Source organism: Sarcophilus harrisii, chromosome 2 (assembly GCF_902635505.1).
Source record: "Sarcophilus harrisii chromosome 2, mSarHar1.11, whole genome shotgun sequence".
NCBI lineage: Eukaryota > Metazoa > Chordata > Mammalia > Dasyuromorphia > Dasyuridae > Sarcophilus > Sarcophilus harrisii.
The window spans coordinates 304,448,741-304,467,311 of record NC_045427.1 but is presented as its reverse complement, the minus strand read 5'-3'; the positions used below and the strand labels follow the sequence as shown (position 1 = coordinate 304,467,311).

Sequence of the window (18,571 nt, the reverse complement as noted above, 5' to 3'; positions counted from 1 at the left end):
TGATTGGTCAAAAATGACATTCCTCCGCGCAGGAGATGGGGAGTGACCGCCTGAAAAACCAATCATCTCTGAGAATCGACTAAGCCTCTCCCTCTGATACGAGCTCACGTGATCAACCCTCCTTTGGGGAGTGGCGGAAGAATCGAGAGTTGGACACACCCCTTCAGACTGCGGCAGAGTCCCGAGCCACGCTCAGAGGAGGACAAGGGCGGGCTCGTATGCGTAAGCACGAAAGCGATGACGGCATTCTTTCGCGACGGAGGCTGGCGCCTGCGCGATGTGTCGGAACTGGCCCTCCTGCGCTTGCGCAGTAGATTGGGACGGGCGGTTGCTTGTTGGTTGTTGTAGTAACGGGGGAAGCAGCCGTCGGTGGCGGTGGTGAGCCCGGAAAGGGGGAAGGAGGAGGGAAGAAGCTCCTGGCGCGGTCCCTGCCTGCCTGACCCGAACTATGGGAAGATGAGACAGGTACGTGCCGCCTCTGGGCCACTTGGCTCCTTTGGGGAAGTGGGTCCCGGGCACTCGAGCGGGTAGTTGTGCTTCCCCTCCAAGCTGGGCTGTGGGAAGCCTGTGGAAAGCCCGAGACAAGCGCCTGGTTCCTGGGCGCATCTGGAGACAGTAGCAGCGACCGTCTCTAATATCCCTCTGTCAGAGCAGTTGTGGGCGTCTTAGATCTCGGGGGGCGTGAAGTGGGAACGGAGGATTTCCAAGCGAGGAAGCTTCTCATGAAGCTGTCCTGAGCTTCAGCAGGGGGAGGTGGCGGGGATCTGTCCCGGGCGGACCGGGAGAGGAAAGGAAGTTCCCAACCTGCCGTTTATCCTAGCCCTGTGGAGTACCTAGTGCAAAGGACCTCCAGTTTCCTGACGAGCTGAGGTCCAGACAGGTTGACTGGCCCGTGGGCTATCTATGACCTCCCCTCTTCCTAACTCTCCTCTCAGTGTAGACTGTAGCGCCACTGACGAAATGTACGTGTCATCCTGGACCCCTCTCTCTTCCTCCGCTACGCGCAGTCTTAGTTGTCAAGTCCTCCTGTTTACCCCCTCTCTCGGCCCCGCCCCCTCCTCTGATAACTGCTCCCTCCAGTCGGGGCAGGCTCTCCCACTTAGCACCTGGGTGGCTTGGGTAGTAGCCTCCCGATGCACTCCGCCCTTTCCTTGAGCTGTCAGATTGATCTTCCTAAAGCTCAGGTCTGACCATATGTATCGCTCCCTCCTTTACCACATTCAAAAACCTGCAGTGACTGCCTACTACTACGTTCAGGATCCCACATAAAAATTCTCAGTTTGGCTTTTAAAGTCCTCATAACCTGACCCTTCCTACCTTTCCACTCTTTTTTACATCCTTCACATCCTAAGTTATCCAGCGATAGCGGTCCCTCTCCACCCTGCTATTCTTAACGTGGGCGTTTCCGCTGACTCTCTCTCTCCTCTCTCTTCCCTCTCCCTCTTATTTCCGTCTGCTAGCTTCTCTTCCAGAGTCCTGTCTTTTGCAAGAACCCTTTCCCAACTTTCTTAATCTTAATGCCTTTCCTCTTCTACTTCCAATTTATCTTGTATATATCTTACTTGTATGTAGTTCTTTACATGTTGTTTTTCCCATTAGACTCTGAGCTCCTTGAGGGCAGGAATTGTCCTTGACCTTTCTTTATATTACCCGCACTTAGCCCAGTGCCTAACACAAAATTGACACTTTTAGTTAGAGTTGACTTTACTAGTATTTCTCAGATCTCTACTCACATTCTAACTGGTTGGCACAATGTCTACAGAGTGCTGGGCTTAGAGTCAAGAAGATTTGAGTCCAAATTCAACCTCAGACACTTAGTAGCCTGACTTAGGGCAAACTTCTCTTTGCCTCAGTTTCCCCATCTGTAAAATAGAGATGATATTAGCATTTGCCTCCCAGGGTGGTTGTGAGGATCTAATGAAATAATAATAATTGTGTTTAGTACGATCCTATAAATAACTTGGTTATTATTATTAATCCAAGCTGTCCTAAATAACTTGGTTATTATTATTAATCCAAGCTGTCCCATTCCTAACTTTCTGTTACTTTAGGTTCAACACTCAACATAGCTAGGGACATAGGTACTAGTTTCTGTTTTACCACAAACTTGCTTAATGACTTTGAATAAATTACTGGGCCTCATTTTCCACCTTTCTAAAATGATTAGTTTGTATTAGATGATCTCCAAAATCTCCTGTCCCTTCTATTTCTAACATTTTTTGATTCTATTGGGAGATTGTATAAGGATTTAAAATCCTCACTTGGGAAATTCTTTGTAGTTTGGGGAGAAAGATTATATTAAAGAATGGCAAAATGTCATATGGAATTTCCAGAATGAATTTGAGATTTAGGAAGTTGTTCTTTGGCTCACATTGCAATATTTGTATTGTGTTACATAATATAAATATTATGCCAGTCTCATTAAAATTTTATTGGAAAATCTAATTTTGAAATAATAGGTTTAAGGTAAAATTTCTTTGCAATACAGCTATGGGATTAGCAGAGAAGGATAGTTTTAAAATATATTTGATATGATAGCATGGAGAACAGAAAGAGGTCTAGATTTGGAAACAGAAACATTATATTTGAACTCTGACTTTTTCATTTACCTCCCATGTGAAATAGGGCAAAAGACTTAACTTTTCTTTCTGGGCCTCCATTCTTTCATTTGTAAAAATGGAGGGATTAAAAATATTTACTAAGGTACTTTCCAGCTTGAAATATAATATATGAAATGTAATGCTTTTTTAGCCTTGATCCTGTATTTTTTTTTTTCTCCCAATACTTTTGAATTTATTTTACTGGTATCAGTTGTCTTAGTGCTTGCCATAGCAATATTCCAGAGGAATAATTCTGGTAGTGTCAAGGAAATAGCTTTACATGTATTTGAGTTCACATTAGCTTTGTTTCACAAGTAAGTTAGGTCCTTGATGCACAATTCTGTTAGATTTAGTTAACACTATCCATATTCTTTATTATAACTTTATTATAGAAAAGCCCCAATTAAACAACTTTAAAAATATGTACATACCACAGTATACTCCTTTTGAGATCATTTTTCATTTTTTGTAATACATGGGAAGCTCTATAATATAAGCTTTTGAAGATCTGGATTCATGTCACATTCATCGCACTTAGAATATTTCAACAAATAAGTCACTATACCCTTTTTCAGAGGAACTGACTTTATTTTTGCTCTCTGAGGGTGTTTTTCTTGTTAATTATTTTAGGAAACTGTGCCACCCAGATTGTTTGATCCAGTGAGCCTGCAAAGAAAGGTCTCTGAGGCCCCCGTCTGCTGACTGCATGAAAAACCCTAAAGGAAATGCCAGTCGTGATGGCCCGGGACCTGGAGGAAACAGCATCATCCTCAGAAGACGAGGAGGTGGCAAGCCAAGAGTAAGTAATAGCAAGCAGTCTTTAGCCTGTGGATAAATAGAGATTATGGAGTCTGCTAAGCTACTTGTTTTCATCTCTTTCATATTACCTAACTTCAGTTTTAACTTCTGTGGTCCTCTAAAGTTTTATTTTCCAGAAGTAGAATAAGAACATTTTCTTTTTGAGAACTTTGAGTTTTTGTTGATAATTTTTCTCTAGCATATAGTATATTTACCTTTAATCAGTAAGGAGCTCAGGAGACCAGTGGATCACTTTGAGAAGAATGTCTCTAAATTGTGTGCCAGCATTTTATGCTTCATCTTTTCAAAGGTCTGTCTAATTATGTGAAATTAAAACATCAAAGTTCAAAGGATTTTTTCCCCCCCTCTGAGTCACCAAGTAAGGCAGAAAAAACAAGACTAAAACTCCAATATTCCAGTCTTTTCCCAGTTCATATTAATTTGTAGAGTTCTTTTAGGGAGAGTTGGATTATCTAATTATTGGATCATTGGATTATTTATAACCCATGTCATGACTACAACTACTATAACTATTAATAACATTTATATAGTGCCTACTATATGCAGCATTGCAGCAAACCTAGGGTCACAGAGCTAGTCAATGTCTGAGGCCTAGAATTTTACTCAGGTCATTATTGTTTGGTCTAGAAAATGAAGGAGACTTTCTTAGAATAAGGTTTGACTTTTCAATCTCTTATTTCTCAGGTATGTTCTTCTCTGAAATAGGTACTCTAATATTTAAGTGAAGTAGATCTTGAAAAATAGCTTTTTGTAAGGAAAACACTCATTCCTGAAATGACTTTGAAAAATTTGTTTAGACCTCTAATATTTAGGATTCTAGGCCATTTAATTTGAGACTTAGTAATTTGTACTCCAGGATGTTTGTCTCATGTCACTTCTTCTTCTCACTTTGTTTCCTCAGTTTTACCTCTTTGACTATGTCATGAAGCCTTTTCTTCTGTTTTAAGGATTATTCCTTTACTTTATGACTATTCAATATATTACCCTCTTCACAGGTTAGGCCTTTCTAGGAGTTTTCAAGGGGATATTCACAAATCTGTCCCAACTATTTTCATGGGGGTAAATTGATACAAAGTTTACAAATTTAAGTTTTGACTAAATTTAGTGCTTAAAATATTTTTGGATACCCTGTTTTAATGGCATTGTCTTTATTCACTCTTCCTCAATTTGTATTATAAGACTAAAAGAGAAAGGGAAGGTTGAATTAGTGGTTAACTCCAGATCATATTAAAATTTCTTTTAGCTTGTGGACTTCAGTACACTCCTATACTATTAATTACTGACCTTCTGCATTAGCAAAGTCTGTGGGATTCAGGTGGTAGTTGGAATCCACATGGGAGTTGAGATTTGCGTGAGCTGGGATCTGGAAAGTTTGCAATATTCTAAACTTTCTCTTTAGATTCATGGAATTCTTATTCACAAGTTATCTAGTAGGTATTCCTCTTACCCCATAGTCAGCAAATCACAAATTACTATTCTTATAATCTCTGCCATTCAGAACTCTCAAGAGTCAGGGAGGTTGTGGATAAGAGTTCTGGATTTGGAATAAGGAAGACCTGAGTTCACAAGCTGCCTCACACAGCATTTGTAGCTAGGTGATCCTAGGCAAGTCACTGAATCTCTATGAGCCTCAGTGTCCTCATCTGTAAAATGATTATTAATAGTATCTATCTCACAGGGTTATGAGATCCAAATGAGATACATATTTTGTACTTTGGAAACATTAAACTATATAAATGTGAGCTATTATCATTAAATATTAGCTACTTGTTTAGCAAAAGTTATTTTCTTTTCTTACATCTTCATATACTATCATCCCTGTTCCTGGCCAATTTAGCTCTCCACCTCCCATGTTTCTATTCTTCTTAGCCCATATCTTACGCTGTACCCTCTGGAACCCTCATTTTTGATGGGGAAGGAAGGAACTAGACCTGTAATTTTACAAGTATAGGAAATTATGAGTAAACTCCCTCTACTAATGTAGAGTGGCACCTATTCTGAAACTTTTAGTCTTTGAGGTACCTTGGGTAAGTGGCCAAGATGACATAGCTAGGCTTTCTGACTCTGAGGCCAACTATTTGGGACTACACGGGGTACCTTTCACCCATATCCAGTTGTTGAGAAACTCCCAACTATTCTCAGTCTCTTCCATCTTCTGTCACTAGTTAAAATCTTGACCTCCCTCTCCTATGCTTGTTAATTCTTTCCCAAAGTTTCATTTAGTCAAAGGTCCAGAAGCAGATGTCAACATGTTATTTATTTCTTATTGTCACTTTCAGATCAAAATTATCCAATGTTTCAACTTAAATTCTATATATCAAATACCTTTTTGTGCAAGGTTTCATTGTATACTGAATGAAGAACCAGTTTTTGAGTCAAGGAAACTTGACTTCCAGTCCTGTCTGACTCATACTAGTTGTGTAAGCACAAGCAAGTCATTTAATTTCTTAGTGCTCTGGGCAGCTTTCTAAAATTTTAATTTACATATCAAGAATTGTTATTTTTTATCTGTGGAAGAAGATTCCACATCTACAGTTACTTACAATGAAATCACAGTTCTGGGATAGAGAGTCTATCAGTGAAAGTGCAAGACATTATTCAAGTTACCAGTGATATAGAGACAAAAACAAAACCCTTCTGTCTGATTGTGTTACCTAGAGGTTACTTGCTTATCTTTCTCAGAGACTTTAGTACTTGACTTTTAGTAGTCTTTTATCCCCTGAGTCTTTTATCTTTACCAGTGACTTTAGGATTCATGTTGATAATTTTCCTCAATTCCCATACTTTCAACATGATTTGAAATTGTGCCACTTCTCTACTAAGTCTCATCTCGTACCTATCCACTGAACTTTTTGAACCTGCTCCTCCCTTTTACTTTGATCTCTGGTTCCTCAAATCTTCTCTGCTCTCCAAGTGGCTTCATTGCTTCATCCTGTGTTTACCCCATTTTAAGAAGGCATTGACTTACACTGTTGAATTTCTTACCCTTTTATCCGTTCATTTTTCCCATTCTACTAATCCCTAATGCTGGGTCACTCCTGCTGTCTACCTTCCCTGCACTTGTATTTCTGAGCTATTGATCTTTCCTAGAGGAAATTGTCCTCTAGGAATTTATGTGCACAGTCCTAACTGTCCCTCTCTCCCTTTGGATTTGAAACTGTCCTAACTGTCCCTTTCTCTCTTTGGATTATAAGTGAAGGTAGGGACTATCAGATTTTGCATCTGGATATATATCCCCGTTTCTTAAATAGTGCCTTCAAATGTGTCTATTTTAATTAAATTAACTTTCAAATCTCGCTATTAAATTGGACCATAAGTCTCTTCCTGTTTATAGAGATTCGTTTCAATTCAACAAGAATTTATCAAGCACTTATTGAGTTTGAGACACTGTACACGTAAATGATTAATGGGGATATAAAGTGAAATAATACCTTTCCTTAAGAAGGTAGATCTGACTTATAGTCTAGTTTCATGAATCTTGTGGTAAATAGGCATCAGCTTCTCTGGAAAAGTTGACCTTCATCATATAAACTATTGGAATTGTGGGACTTTAATCCTATTAAGACAGATAATTTGATGTGAATATTTCTGACTGGGACAGTTTTTTTATGTCTATACATGTTCTTGGCCTTTATTAAAATAGTGCTAATTACTTGTTACTCTGGACTATGAATATAAAAAAGCTTAGGCAACTTCTTCATTAAAGGGGACACTCTACTTCATTTAACATAAGTAAGTAGTCATCTTTGTGTTTTGCTTGAGTTGTCGGGATTTAAATTTATGCTCCTGCTATGGATGTGTTCATACTAAGACTTGATGTGAAATCTGTTTACTTTAGTCACTAAAAATTTTGATTCCTTAAAGCTATAGTTGTATAACATATGTAAAAGTGTTGGTGATTATTAACAACCATTTGAGTGCTTAGTGTGTATGAGAGCTTATGTTTATATAATGTTTTAGGGATAGAGGATACTTTACTTTGCACATATGATCTTGTTTGATTTTTCACACCATCTTTTAAGAAGAAGTTTATGTAGTGTAGATTTTATGCCTATTGTAGAGATAGGTAAACTGATTCTCCCTTAAATCACATAGCTGGGAAATAGTAGATCTAGTATTCAGACTTGGTGTCCTTTCCAGTCTAGTGTGGTCTCTTTTTTGTATAAAGAGAAAGAAGACATTCTAACCCCTTAAAGAGATGGCAGAGTACTTGGGAATAATGGACATAAAAAGACAAATTACAATTTAAAAAGTCACGCATAAGACATGTTAAGTGATAGGTTTCAAAGAAGAGAGAAATTACTGTTATTTTATCTGTTCAGGAAGACTTTGTGGAGGAATTGTAATTTAGATAATTAGAGAAAAGTAAGGAGGGCTTTTTATGACAAGAAGAATATTGTGAGCAGTGAGACAGAGTTCATTTCATCCCGCAGCGCCAGTTCTGCTTACCAAAAGTGGCCCACTAGGCACTCGCATTCCACGCCCGGCTCCAAGCCAGCGAGCCGGGCTTCTTACCCATTGAAAGTTTGAGAATAGGTTGAGATCGTTTCGGCCCCAAGACCTCTAATCATTCGCTTGACCAGATAAAACTGTGTGCTGGCGGGTGCTAGGGGCGCCCGTGATTCACATCTTCATCTTGTAGGCATATATGTTTACTCTGTATTTATTTAAGCTCCTTCTACTTAACAGTGATGTATTCTCAGATCTATTTTTTGTTGATGAATATTTTTTCATGTTTGAGTTTTGTAGAATTACCCTGTTGTTTAGATAGCACAATAGTGCCAGTCTGTAACTGGTGAGAGATCTGGCATTGCCTAACTTGGCTCCAAAACTTTACCCAAGCCTTTTGTAGGAAAGTGCACCTGCTTCTATTTTTTTCTTTAGACTCTGGCTTCAAAATATGAACCAAGATTAGAAACATAACAACCTCAAATATTCTGGTTTGCCCCCCAAAAAGAAATCATCTTAAAATCCTATTTTGTCATAGATGGTCATTTTTTACCCCAGTCAAAAAGTGAAAACAATAGCCATCCACATTCCATCTCTAGAAAGCTGACTAGGATTGGTGCCTACATTGCTTTCCTCACTAAGGAGCTGCTGGCACTTTGCCCTGAAAGCTGTTATACTTCCAAGAATGGTAATCCTGGCAGCCAGAATTTAAGGTGTGAATCCTTTTGTACTTAGCTTGGGAATATGAATGTTGGCAATGAGACAGAGGTATGGACTTTCCTAAGGAATTGGAGAATCTGAGTTCTGCCAGACTTCTAAATTAAAAACAGAATGAAGTTTTGTTCTAATGCCCTCATCTTTGTATGAATAGGCCAGCTCACGTTCACCAAAGAGCCCAGTTTATTTTTCAACTGTAGACATTGAAGGCCCAGAACAAGATGAGAATTTAATTAGGGAGATCAAATTCTATAGTTGTGAGTTGAAAAGGACCTCAGACATCACTAGTCTAACTTATTTCTGGAAAAGAATCCCCTCTACAATATCTCTAATAAATAGGCACTCAATCTTCATTTAAAGACCTTTATTAATAGGGTAATAAAGTGGTACGTTTCCTTTTAGATTTGCTTTAATTGTTAGAAAGTTTTCCCTTATTTTAAGAAGTCTACCTCTAATTTCTACCTATTGATTTAATCAAGTCCTGAGTTTTGGAGCCAATGAGAACAAATCCTCTTCTTCGTAATAAATAGCATCAGATTTTTGGAGAAATTGAAAAAGTTTTTCTTCTCTAAGCTAAATGTCCCCTCTCTTTTAAACTTCTTTTAAAAAAATAGATTTTTATTGGTATCTTATATTTTTACTTTGCCTAGAATTTCCTTTTGCAGGCAGCTAGGTGGCGCAGTGGACAGAGTACTATACCTGGAGTCAGGAAGGCCTAAGTTCTAATGTGGTTTCAGATACTTAGTAGCTGTGTGACCCCGGGCAAGTCACTTCATCCTGTTTGCCTCAGTTTCCCCATCTATAAAATGAGCTAGAGAAACAAATGACAAACTATTCAGGTATTTTTGCCAAGAACATCTCAAATGAGGTCAGGAGTTACACACAACTGAAATGACTAAATAACAACAATAACAAAAATAATTTCCACTTGTATTCCTTCCACTTCCCCTTCCCAGATTGCTATCCCTTATGACAAAGAGTTTCAACACAGCTTCTTGTGTCCTTGGTTTGAGTCTCCTCATTTTTCTGACTGTGTATATTACACAAATTCTAGGTATCGGTAATGCACAAAGGCTATCTATTTGTCATTCCTTGTTTTTGACACATGACCAGCTCTTCTCCTTTTTTGCTCACATTTGATGTTGTTCCATTTACTTGCATTTGGCACAGACTGACTCTTGGACATCTCTTAAGTGTATGAGGTTGAGTTGCTGTAGTTTTTTTTTTTAACTATATTTTTTAAAAAATTCTTTTTCCAATTTTTATTTTCAGTTCCAATTTTTCTTTTCCCCTTCTCCCTTCCTTCTTCTAATGAGAAGGTATTAAAATATAATACTTTTGATTCATGCATAAATTATATTTAAGTGAAGCAGAGTTGCATGAAGTTGTCAGACTCACTCTCCCTGCTAAAGCGATCATTATTATCCATTGGCAGAGCAGAGTCAGGATGACTGGTGATGAGTCGAGATGCAGTAGATGAACTTGATATCTTTTAAATGTCTAACCAAACTCTAAGTGCTCTACAACATCTGCTTTACCTGCCTTCATGGCTGTTGGAACAAATTATTCTCATCCGCCCATTCCACCAGGGGAAAATTTCCCCTGGTGGCAGTCTTTACATGCCAGGGATAGATATCCCCCAAACTCATGGCAGGATTTGAAACCCTTTGATTACCCTCATCCTGATCTGCTGAAACAGTTTACTGGATTGTGATTAGTGAACATACTATAACTTCTTGGAGCCACAGGTGAGAGTTAAGTAGATCAGTTAGACACCAAAAGTGGAAAGCAGCCCTGGCTCGGCAGCCTTCACACCAGAGGAACTAATTTTCACTAAACAAACCCTGCACCCCCAAATTAATTTCCATACTAATATGTATAATTATGTAAAATAAATTCCTAAATTAGTCATTTCAAAAAACACATGCTTTGTTCTGTACTCTGAGTCCATCATTTCTCTGTCTGATGGTAGATAGCATGTTTTATCATGAGTCCTTTGAAATTGTAGTTGGTTATTTTGTTTATTGGAGTTGCTGAGTCTTTCTGAGTAGGTTGTCCTCAGTATTACTTTATAAATTGTTCTGGTTCTGTTCACTTTACTCTGCATTAGTTCATACAAGTCTTCCTAAGTTTTTCTGAAACCATTTCCTTCATCATTTCTCCGTTGTTCAATTATTTCAGTTGTGTCCAATTCTTCATGACTTGATTTGAGGTTTTCTTAGCAAAGCTACTGGAATGGTTTGCCATTTTCTGGTCTAGTTCATTTTATAGATGAGGAAAGTAAGGTAACTAGTGTTAAATGACTTGCCACAGTCATACAACTAGTAAGTGTCTAAGGCCATATTTGAAGTCAGGAAACTGAATATCCTGACTTTTGACTGACCATTCTATCCCTTGTACCAATTAGTTGCCTCATCATTTCTTTGCACAATAATATTTCATCATATGCATATATCATACCTTGTTTAGCCATTTCCCAATTGATAGGCATCCCATCAGTTTTTAATTTGTTACTACCACAAAAAGGAGTTATTATTAAATTTTTTTTTGTATTGATGAGTACTTTTCCTCTTTTTTGATCTCTTTGGGGTATAGATTTAGTAACAGGATCATTGAAGCAAAAAGTATGCACAGTGTAGTGGGTTTCAGGACACAGTTCCAGACTATTTTTCAGAATAGTTGGACCAGTTCACCAGTTTACAGATCTACAAACAACATTAAAGAACCTATTTTCCCACAATCCTGTAGTATTTGTTGTTTTCCTTTTTTGTCCACTTAGCCAATCTGATCAGTATGAGTCATTGTATTTAAGAGTTATTTTAATTTGCATTTTTCTAATTATTAGTTATTTAGAACATATTTTTTAATATGACTATTGATAGTGTAGATTTTTTTTCTCTGAAAACTGTCTGTTTATATCCTTTACCTATCAAATTGGGGAATGGTTCTTATTCTTTTTTTTTTTTTTAATTGAAGCTTTTTATTTTCAAAACATATGCAAGGATAATTTTTTAACACTGACCCTTGCAAAACCTTGTATTCCAATTTTTCCACCCTTTCCCCCCATCTCTTCCCCTCCCCTACATGGCAAGTAATCCAATATATGTTAAACCAGGTAAAAATATGTCAAAACAATATAGGTATATATATTTATACAATTATTTTGCTGCACAAGAAAAATCAGATCAAAAAGGAAAAAAAAATGAAAAAAATAAAATTCAGGCAAACAACAACAAAATAAATGAAAATGCTATGTTGTAATCCACATTCAGTCCCACACAGTCCTCTCTCTGGGTGTAGATGGTTCTCATCATCACAAAATTATTGGAACTGGCCTGAATCATCTCACTGTTGAGAAGAGCCATGACCATCAGAATTGATCATGTATAATCTTACTGTTGCCGTGTATAATGATCTCCTGGTTCTGCTCATTTCACTCAGTATCAGTTCATGTAAGTCTCTCCAAGCCTCTCTGAAATCATCCTGCTCATCATTTCTTATCGAACAATAATATTCCATAACATTCCTATGCCCTAACTTATTCAACCATTCCCTAATTGATGGGCATCCACTCAGTTTCCAGTTTCTTGCCACTACAAAGAGGGCTGCCACAAACATTTTTGCACATATGGGTCCCTTCCTCTCCTTTAAGATCTCTTTGGGATATAAGCCCAATAGAAACACTGCTGGATCAAAGGGTATGCACAGTTTGATTACCCTTTGGGCATAGTTCCAAATTGCTCTCTAGAATGGCTAGATCCATTCACAGTTCCACCAACAATGTATCAGTGTCCCAGTTTTCCCACATCCCCTCTAACATTCATCATTAATATCTTTTCCTATATCTTAGCCAATCTCAGAGATGTGTAGTGGTGTCTCAGAGTTGTCTTAATTTGCATTTTTCTGCTCAATAGTGATTTAGAGCACTTTTTCATGTGATTAGAAATGGTTTCATTTTTTTCATCTGAAAATTTTTGGTTCATATCCTTTGACCATTTATCAGTTGAATGACTTGAATTCTTAAAATTTAGAATCAGTTCACTATGTATTTTAGAAATGAGGCCTTTATCAGAATGGTTCTTATTCTTAAAAATTTTACTCAGTTTCTTATATAAATTAGAAATGAGACTTTTCTCAGAGTAACTTTATATATTTTATATTTTTTCCCTCATTCCTGCTTTTCTTCTAATTTTAGCAGCATTGGTTTAACAGTAAAAATTTTTTAATTTTATGTAATTGAAATTTTTTATTTTAATTTTCTGTAAACTTCTCTATCTCTTGTTTGGTCATGAACTCTTTCTTTATCCATAGATGTGATAGATTTTGTAAGGCTATAAGCTGATCAGCAGGTTCCTATCTACATTGGTAGAGGGAATTTCTATATTAGAAATTCTATATAGGTCTTGTCTTATCTCATCCCAGATACCATAAGAAATTCATCATTGAAAATATGTTATAAACTACTATGCCCATCGTCCCTTTCTCTGTTGTTCTTTGGACCACATGAAATTTTGATTCTTTGATTCTATTTTGGATCAATCTTACTGTCCATCTGTGAGCTATCTCCAAATCATAGGATTGTAGATTTAGAGCTGGAGAAAACCTTAGAAGATACTTTATTCAACCTTTCAAATGGACACAAAAAGATTGAGGTATATGTACTAGCTCAATGGATTGGCCATACAATTACAAGTCATTGGACTTCTACAGCTCAATACCAGCTTTAAACAAGAACAGCTTCATCATTTATTTGGGCTTGTTAAATTTTTTCCACTCACAACCCCTTTTTCACTTGAGAAATTTTTATGTGACCCCAGTTATATGATAAGTATACAAATCAAACATTTGTATATAGGTATACAAATCAAAATTTACCATTTTCCAACCTCCTCATTCAATTACAATTACAATACAATACACTACAATACAATTACATTCAATTACGATACAATCCTATGGGGTCTTAAACAACTGTTTAAGAAACTGGGCTTTATGACAGCAGCAAACAATCAATTGTGCAGATATCTGTCTTCCTGTTTTATATTTAGATTGACAGAAATTGTTTGAATAATTACTTATTAATCATTCATTAAGCTCTTACTGTATGCCAGGCATTGTCCCAAGTATTTTGAAATGATAAAGGATTTTTTTTTTGGGGGGACGCTATACATTTGCAGTTAAGTGACTTGCCAGGGTTACACAGCTAGTGTCAAATGTCTAAAGACAGAGTAGATCTCAGGTACTTCTGACTCCAGGGCTAATGTTCTTTATCAGCTTCATTACCTAGCTGCTCTGATAAAGGAATCTTGTATGACTTTAAGCAACGTATGAGGTTTAGAGGAGAAATTTTAACCTTTCATTTTGTTCTGCTATGTCAAATTCTTTTTTCCCCTTAATCAACAAATAGTAATTGTGATGGGGAGGATCTTTAGGTTTCTGCACTTTTCAGTTGATTGTGTGACTAAATATGCGGCTACTGATAGAGAATCATATGTAAAACCTCTCTGTTCCCTTCCCATATTTTCATTAAGAAAAACATTAACTATATAGATCTTTCTCATAAATATTAGAGAGTAGGCATATAGGTTATAGTTATTTGTGCCCTTTTCATCTTTTATGAGTAAAATTATTCTTCATCTTAAAAATTTGTGCTCCTGCTCTGTTTTATCTATGAAACAATCTTATTCTGTTTCTGTATTATACAATGGTAGAACCAGCCATGCTCTGCCTGCACAGCCTTCAATAATTCATCATCCCTACCACACCATGACTGAAGCACTGAAGTAGACCATGTTCGAAGACAGTAGCTTAATAAAGAAAAATTATAATATATAACATAAAAATAATAACCTAAATGTGTTTAGCAGTTGAAGATTTACAAAATATTAATCTCACCAAATGCCCTGTGATGTAATTAATTAGTACAGGTATTATCTCCATTTCCCAAAAGGAGAAAACTGAACCCCAGAGAAGTCATGTACAGTTCACTTGAACTTCTTTTTAACCACGTCTCCCCAAAATCTGCAGTTGATTTTCTTGAGCTCAAAAAAGGACTTTACATTTGTCTTTATTAAATTTTATTTTTATCTCAATCCATCATTCCATCTCATTGAATAAAATTTTGCTATGCAATGTATTCCTCCCAGCTTTGAGTCATAATTGAGATAAGCTTCATTCATGTTGTTGATAAAAATCTAAATCAAATAGGGCTATGGAGAGACCCAATCAGCAAAGGAATCTCTTCTAACTTGACAGAAATTCAGTATTGTACATTCTTTAGATCCAAATAGTCAGCTCATTCAAAGTCCTTCTAGCTGTCTGTTCCCTTCTTTGCATTTCTTTTTTATCTTATGCACAAGGACAAGGAGAAATTTTATCATATTTGACACGGTATTTTGTTAAAATCCAGACATACTATGTCCATGTTGTTAGTATAGTAACTATCTGAAAAAGAAATAATGAGGTTGATGGGGACGACATGATTTATAAACATTTTTGATGTATTATTATTTCTTTCTTGTTCTACTTTATTAATATGACAGTCATAATTTGATTTTCATCTCTATACCAGAATGAAAGGAAAATACTTAAAATTTCATTTTCTTTGTGAAGAAAAATTCCAAAGAATTCTGGACTTCTATAAAAAAATTCCTTCTTCAGAATTATTTAGAATGTTACCTAAACATTTTTAGGATTGATTATATTGAATACTTTTCTATTGATAATTAAAGTCTTAATTCTATATTAGAAGAAAATAGAAGTTGTTCCATTTGTTCCCTCTAATAGAGGTACTGTCTAATGTAATGTTGATTTTAAATGAAGGCATTAGTATTAATTTCAATGTAAAATATACCAATTAATTACTAGAGTTCTTTAAAATGATTATATTTAGTAAAACTATTATATTTAAAATAGTCTCTAATAGTGACAAGATTAAATTCATAATTTGACATGTTAACTGTGATAATTTATAAGAAAGAATGACTGTAAGAGGTAAAGAGGTATACAAACTATGGTTTATATATTCAAAAAAACTAGTTTTTTGATATGGTAACCAGTGATTATTTTTATTGTTTTAAGGGATCATCCATGCATCATGTGGACTGGAGGCTGCAGGAGAATTCCTGTCTTAGTGTTCCACGCAGAGGCCATTCTGACAAAGGACAATAACATTCGCGTAATTGGAGGTAGGTGTTATTGCTGGCATCTTATTTATCCTGTTATGACATTTCTTGAGTTTTTGCCATGGAAAAGCTAAAATTACTTAGAGGTAAAAAAGACAACTTTCTGTGTAACAATTATTTTGATTTTCCCTATTTGAAATAGTTTTTTATTTCAAACTACTTTTCCCATCTCATCATTTCTGGTTACTTTCTAGTGCTGTAAATGTTATAAGTTACTCTGTAGATACTTACAGACTAACCCTATCAGTTGTTGGTGGTATGAAATAGGTTTTCTCCCCCTTAAATAGAATTTAAACTCTGTTCTTGAAGTGCAAGGAGATTAATCTCCTAACAGTAAGATGAATCGAAGGGAAGGTCACTATCTACTTGTGGGATTTGAGATCTCTAGACTTGTACTCTCTCCTAATCTTTCCAGCTCATTTATAGGACACTGCTTAAAGGGACTTATTAGTATCAGCTGAAAATAAAGGAACTGTTTGCTACTGTTTGATGAGAAGCTTTATCTTGATGTGACATTAAATATGTTCAAACTAAAAATTGAAAACACATTTTGCACATTGCACAACAAACAGTAAACACCAGCTAGGAAAAAAAAACCCATCACATTCCTAGGTTGCCTCTGCTTGAATGTTCAAGCAATCACTTGTATTCTGTACCAATAGACAAAACTCTCAACACTTGAATGCCCACAGGAACCCTCTCATCCTGCCAGATCACATCAGCCTTTTTACTCATATCTCTTCAGTACATTCTGCTCATGTTGGGAGATAACTTCTCTCAAAATCTCCATTTAAGAAAGACATCAGTCCAGCCATTTCTTCATTTCTCACTTAGCTATACAGCTTTGGACTTTTTCACCATGTCTCCATGCTGGTTTCTTCCTTCCCCTTTTCATTATACTTTCAAGTATTGTCTTCCCTTATTAGAATGTAAACTTCTTGAGGCCAAGAACTTTCTTCTTCTTCCTCCTCCTCCTCGTGGAATGCCTGGCAATGTGGTAGGTGCTTAATAAATGTTTTTTGACTACCTGCTTGACTTACATGTCCACTCTTCACCTGTGAAATGAGGGTAGTGAATTGCTAGCTCTGGATACCATGATTCTATGATAGGACTGACAATTCTAGATAGTAGTTCCATGTTGAAAAATCTAAGGGTGTTAGTGAAATAAATTGCCATTAATATGGAAGCTATGAAAGCTAATGTATTCTTACATTGTAATAAGAGAGGCATAGGATAAGTAAATAGTCCTGCTGAACCCAATCCTGATCAGACTACATCAGAAGTATTATATTCAGTTCTGAGTACCGCCTTTTAGTAATGATATTGATAAGTGATGGTGTGCCATGTAGGATTTTAGCTCAAATATTGATTGTGCTATAGGTCTGAGAACTCTTCCACTTAGAATATTTTTGTATTTCTTGTACTTTACAAGCCATTGCCTAATTGATAAATGGCCAAAGGATATGAACAGTTTTCAGATGAAAAAATTAAAATCATTTCTAGTCATATGAAAAAATGCTCTAGATCACTATTGATTAAGGAAATGCAAAATTAAGACAACTCTGAGATACCACTTCACATTTTTCATATTAGCTAAGATTACAAGAAAAGATAATGATAAATGTTGGAGGAGATGTGGGAAAACTGGGACACTAATGTTGTTGTAGTTATAAACTGATCTAACCATTCTGGAAAGCAATTTGGAACTATACCCAAAAGGCTATAAAATTGTGCATACCCTTTGATCCAGCAGTGGCTCTACTGAGGTTGAATCTCAAAGAGATCTTAAAAGAGGAAAAGGGAGCCACATGTACAAAAATGTTTGTAGCAGCCCTTTTTGTTGTGACAAAGAAGTGGAAACAATGGATGCCCATCAGTTGGGGAATGGCTTGAATAAGTTATAGTATATGATTGTAATGGAAGATTATTGTTCTATAAGAAATGATAAGCAGTCTGATTTCAGAAAAGCCTGGAAAGACTTACATGAACTGATGCTAAGTGAAATGAGCAGAATCAGGAGATCACTGTACATGACAACATCAATATTATAGGACAATCAATTCTGATGAATGTGACTTTTTCCAACAATAACATCATTGATGCCAGTTCCAGTGATCTTGTGATGAAGAGAGTGATCTAAGTAAGTCTTTCCAGGCTTTTCTGAAATCAGCCTGTTTATCATTTCTTATAGAACAATAATCAAACCCAGTAGCTGTTGTTGTTTGCTTAGGTTTTTTTTTCTCCTTTTAATCTGATTTTCCTTGTGCAGCATGATAAATGTGGAAATATCTTTAGAAGAATTGCACATGTTTAACCTATATTGGATTGCTTGCTAACTAGGGGAGGAGAAAGGAGTGGAGAGAGGAAAAAAAATTTGGATACAAGGTCTTGTAAGGGTAAATGTTGAAAACTATCTTTGCATGTATTTTGAAAAATAAAAAGCTATTATAATTTTTTTTTTAAGACACCATAAAAAAACAACAGAAAGGAAAAGTTGTACTTTATAGTTCCTGGGAAAAAAATCTCATTCAGCAATTATGTTGCAATTCTTTTTGTTTTTCTTTCTTTCTTAATTTTTTTTTTTTTGCTGAGGCAATTGGGGTTAAGTGACTTGCCCAGGGTCACATAGTTAGGAAGTGTTAAGTGTCTGAGGCCCAATTTGAATTCAGGTCCTCCTGACTTCAGGGCTGGTGCTCTATCCACTGTGCCACCTAGCTGCCCCAACGATCCCCTTTCTTTATAATTATTTCCTTGATTTAAAAAAGAATATTCCAAACTACTTTTCAAAATGTCTATGCTTGG

At 36.3% G+C, this 18,571-nt stretch overlaps 1 protein-coding gene across 23 annotated transcripts in view; it reads left to right on the top strand.

Annotated features, from left to right (window-relative positions):
• Positions 1 to 267: 267 nt before the first annotated feature.
• The window catches only part of TTLL5 (tubulin tyrosine ligase like 5), a 374,113-nt gene continuing 355,809 nt past the window's right edge, over positions 268 to 18,571 (top strand). For 4 of the 23 annotated variants that reach the window (XR_004231997.1, XM_031952488.1, XM_031952489.1 and 1 more), the window contains exons 1-3: positions 272 to 465; positions 3,231 to 3,399; positions 15,666 to 15,772. Coding sequence is in view for 21 of the 23 variants with exons in the window: in XM_031952488.1 (XP_031808348.1) it covers positions 3,326 to 3,399; positions 15,666 to 15,772 (181 nt within the window). In the remaining 2 variants the exon portion in view is untranslated. Of the gene's footprint in view, positions 466 to 3,230; positions 3,400 to 15,665; positions 15,773 to 18,571 lie in introns of all 23 variants that reach the window. The other 19 variants (XR_004231998.1, XM_023501978.2, XM_031952491.1 and 16 more) reach the window with 9 other exon arrangements.